The sequence below is a fragment of the Plasmodium cynomolgi genome, chromosome 5 (genome assembly GCF_000321355.1).
Source record: "Plasmodium cynomolgi strain B DNA, chromosome 5, whole genome shotgun sequence".
In the NCBI taxonomy this organism is placed as follows: Eukaryota; Apicomplexa; class Aconoidasida; order Haemosporida; family Plasmodiidae; genus Plasmodium; species Plasmodium cynomolgi.
In genome coordinates this window covers 600,351-604,848 of record NC_020398.1, presented here as the reverse complement: position 1 = coordinate 604,848, position 4,498 = coordinate 600,351, and the positions used below count along the sequence as shown (strand labels likewise).

The following is a 4,498-nucleotide window of genomic DNA, read 5'->3' as shown; positions in this document are numbered from 1 at the left end:
ATATATATAAACGCGTGAACGGATAGTACATATGTATTGAGTATATATACGTCCATTAACATTCGTATAAATAAAATACTACATGTACTTGTACGTACGTTTACAGGTACAAATAAATCCCCGCTGGAGCGGCGAAGCAGTCATGTACGCTCATTGTACGTACATCATCTCCGCGTGTACATAAAAACGTGTATACCCGTGCGAATGCCCACTTGCCTGATCGCACTTAACGCTGACCCATGCGCACGCATACCGCTTTTTCGCTTTTTCGTACAACGCGCGCACGTACGTGTACGCTTTATGCATGTGTACGTTCTTCATGTGTACGTTCTTCATGTGCACGTGTTCATGGCATTCACGTACTACGCACGCGCGCATAGCTTTTGTACCTGCGTCGTCGGCAGCCCATCATTACCAAAAAGAACTTTGATAAAACTCTGCACGCCGCTAACGCTTTTTTTTTTTTTTTTTTTTTTTGCACGCCGCGCAGCTACTCGTAAGAAGCAAATTTCACTTTGCGAACGAATTTGAAGTAGCCCAAAATAGGTTTAACATCACGCACGCACGTACGTAACTTATGCGTATATGCATATATATGACGAATTAACTTTTCCCCCCGTGATATGAAGCCAATCTGTTTCGTTAGTGCGCCCCTGCAGTTATGGTAAATTTGAATTGATTGCCTCGTTGGCATGCGTCGTTTGCCACGTTTGTCACGTTCTCCATGTTTGCCACGTTTACCACGCTTACCACGTTTACCACGTTTACTACATATTTGCCAAGTTTGCCACGTTTACCACGCTTACTACATATTTGCCACGTTTACCACGTTTGCCACATTTACCACGTTTGCCATATTTACCACGTTTGCCACATTTGCCACGTTTACACGTTCCCTTCGTTATCCTCTCGCGTCGCCCCTCCGCCTCGCTGCATCCTCACCTGGGCGTTGCGCGTGATGATACATCTTGACGCCTCCCCCTTTTACAACTAGGTGACAGCAGCATAAAGCCCAAGGCACGTCTTCCCCCGGCGGCCCGCCAACATCGTTTGATTTTTCTTTAATAGCTTTTATGCTTTGCCGTGACTGCTTTGAGTCACCCGTGCTAGCGCTAGTGTAGTGCCAGTAAGACTTTCCTAGCGAGACCCACAAGTGCCACTGCAACACTGCGACGGAACGAAGAGGAAGAAGCGTCCTCCTGGATTGTATAGCGTAAAAATGTACAAAGGAGAGAAGCGCGCAATTTATTATGCTATCTATATGTGAGATAGCCAAAATTAAGAGAAAAAGAAAGAAAACAAAAAAAAAAAAAAACAGAAAATTTCCCATTTTTGTATGAACAAAACAGCCAAATTGGAAAAAAAAAAAAATGCAAGCGCTCACAAAATACGTGCACACACACGTATGTATGTATTTATGTATGTATTTATGTATGCATGTTTCGTGCGCCTTCACGTATTTACAAACGCGCAAGCATGCACACACATTGTACGTACCACAATACATCCACCCTGTGTACTTCTATACGTTTATGCACTTTTAGTTCTACAGAGGTATACACACAAAAAGAGCGCTTGCTTTATTACGCGAATTAAGAAGTTCGGCGTGGATTTATAGCTCATGATATCATTGGACGAACGTTTACCACCCCGTGACTGCGTCGACAATTGTGGGAGCCATTAGCATGTTGCGAAAATTGGGAAGATACGGATGAGAAGCAAGGAAGTCGTTTTTTTTTCCATCCAATTTAGCAGAAATTGTTAGGATTACGTAAGCCTCCGCACGTAATTCAGCACAGTACGTTTTTTCCCCCTCCGCCCGCACTTCCAACCGCGCCTCATAGAGCATCGCTCTGCTATGCAAGAAATCGCAAAGTGAACATTATATACGAAGCACAAATTGACGGAGTTCGCAACTTCTGGGGTTTTCATTTTATGAAGTACACAATTTATGAAGCTCACAATTTTTACACACGCATATAAATTTCAAAACAGCCGAAAGGGAAATGAACGAACGAAATTGTTAAGGCAAAACGAAAAAGCCAGCAGAGTAGTAGAAGCCAGCTTATGCACAAAGCGAAGTTTATATATGTATACATACCAACACGCACATGCATGATTGTTGAGTTTGTGCGGAAGTAGAAGAGTGAAATCCACATATAGATAACTATACCGCATATGAGTACACCTTGTATGCCCATCACAGCGCGACGAAATTGTTTGGAAGGAAGTTATTCACCCCGCGCCCCGTCATTTTGTTAATCCGTATGAGCATGTAAAAAGGAGAACCGTGCAACTGCAGAGATTTTTTTTTTTTTTTTTTAACCATTTTTTGATCATTTTACCCGGTCGCTGTTTACTTGTATAAAATATATTTCTTTGTTAAGGAAGCCCAGGCACAATGAGTTCCGAGAAAAACGCAACCACGGTAAGGAATCCGCCAATCAGCGTGCCTCTGCACGTTGCGCTCTCTGTGTGGGTTGTCCTTGCAGTGCGTGTTGTGCGCGTTGTGCGCGTTTTGCTTATCACTGAGAAGAGGGTCTCGACGGATAATGCGCAATAGGAGGAGCGCCCCCTCCGCAACTTTGCCCATTACATAACTTTTGCCATTACCCCTTCCACTCACGCACACTAACACTCACTTACACACTTGCAGCCAACCCCTGTGTTGTGCGAGAACAACTGCGGATTTTACGGGAACCCTGCGAACAACAACTTGTGCTCAAAATGTTACCGAGAATTCCAAGAAAAGAAAAAAAAAGAAATATCGGACATGGAAAAGATAAACGAAAAAAACATCACAGAAAATTTGCATAATTACAAAAAAATAAATAGTCTAATGGAACCAAGTTATATAAGCGATAAAAAGATGGAAGCGGAAACGTCGACATTTGTGAAAAATGAGAACCCCCTACCTGAGGAGCAGCAGCCTGCCTCCACCAACTTAAACAGTGTCGAAACGGACAACAACGAAAATAATGATACTAACCAAAACGCAAGCGGAAGTAGCTCTAGCAACGCTGCTCCCAATGTGACAGACGAACCGAGCAGCAGTAGCAACGTGAACGAATCCGAGGACAAGAAAAAATGCTTCTTCTGTTGCAAGCGTATAGGACTTTTGGGAATAAAGTGCAGATGCAACCACTACTTCTGCTCTCTTCACAGATATGCTGATGCGCATAACTGCACGTTTGATTATAAAAACTATCATAAGCAACAGTTAATAAAAAATAACGTCAAGGTTGTTGCCGACAAAGTGAAGAAAATATGAGCGGTCATATATGCTGTGGGTAAGTGGGGAAAAGCGTGTCTCTCTCACGTTTTTGCCTCCGCGTGTATGTTTGCCCATACGCATGGATGATCCTTCCGCCGGCCACTGTGAACGTACCTAACTATGCAACAAAATGGAAGCGATGCATGTGCCTTATGCAGCATGTCTGCTTGGGGGCGGCCCGCTTGCTTATTATGAGCGGCCCGCTTCTTATTATGAGCGTCCTGCTTGCTTATGTTATGGGCGGCTCTCTCCTGCTCGCTCGTGCATGTGTACCCGGCACCCCCTTCTGCGCACCAGTTGCGCGTGCCGCGCCGTTTTAAAATTAAATTTTTAAAAGTGAATCCCAATTATATGCTCTCATGTGTACATGCCCGGTCTGTGCACTCACCTGTGTATGCCCGGTCTGTGCACTCACCTGTGTATGCCCGGTCTGTGTACGCACCTGTGTATGCCCGGTCTGTGCACTCACCTGTGTATGCCCGGTCTGTGTACTCACCTCTTTACATTTTTATCCCTCTCCCTGCCCAGTAGCGCGTGCGTACGTACGCGCGTGTGCATATGTACATGCACCTATATGTAAGCACTATATGTACATGCTCCTATATTATGTAAGCACTATATGTATAAGCACCTATATGTATAAGCTCCTATATGTACATGCACCTTTATGTATAAGCTCCTATATGTACATGCACCTTTATGTACCCCCCACCGCCCGCTACACTTCGCGCGTTCAACTTTCATGATTTACTTTATTTTTTTTTTTTGCCATCGCCACAGTGACATCATGTATACCCCAACGTAAGTTGCGACCAAACAACATTTTCCCTTCATGCCTTTTTCGTCCAAGTTTTGCGCGCGATGTAGTTGCGTTTACATTTTATGGATTTTTTTTTTTTTTTCCTTTTTTCTTTTTCCTTTTTCCTTTCTCCTCTTTCCTCTTTCTTTTTTTTTTTATATGTTGCCCCTCCCCCCGCAGCGAAAATCGTCATACGTATGTGATGCATATGTGCGCGCATGTGTGTAAGCTGAGTTTATGCCCAGGTTTTGGGTCGCATGCTTATGTACGCCGTATGTACCGATGCATAGCATATGAATATAGCCCCTGTGCACACACATGTGCATTTGCATACGTATGCAGGTGCACCCCACCTGTGAGCAGCTGCACCGCATTATATATGTACAGTTATACGTTCACACTTAAGTAATCCTAATGTCCCATTA

The 4,498-nt window shown here is 44.0% G+C and overlaps 1 protein-coding gene across 1 annotated transcript; it reads left to right on the top strand.

Annotated features, from left to right (window-relative positions):
* Nucleotides 1-2,305: 2,305 nt before the first annotated feature.
* PCYB_052320 (zinc finger protein) lies at nt 2,306-3,271 on the top strand (the record flags this gene model as incomplete). The annotated part of the gene is made up of 2 exons (XM_004221113.1): nt 2,306-2,428; nt 2,657-3,271. Exons 1-2 carry the CDS (start codon nt 2,402-2,404, stop codon nt 3,269-3,271), a joined length of 642 nt encoding a protein of 213 aa, XP_004221161.1. The 5' UTR covers nt 2,306-2,401.
* Between the last annotated feature and the right edge of the window lie 1,227 nt (nt 3,272-4,498).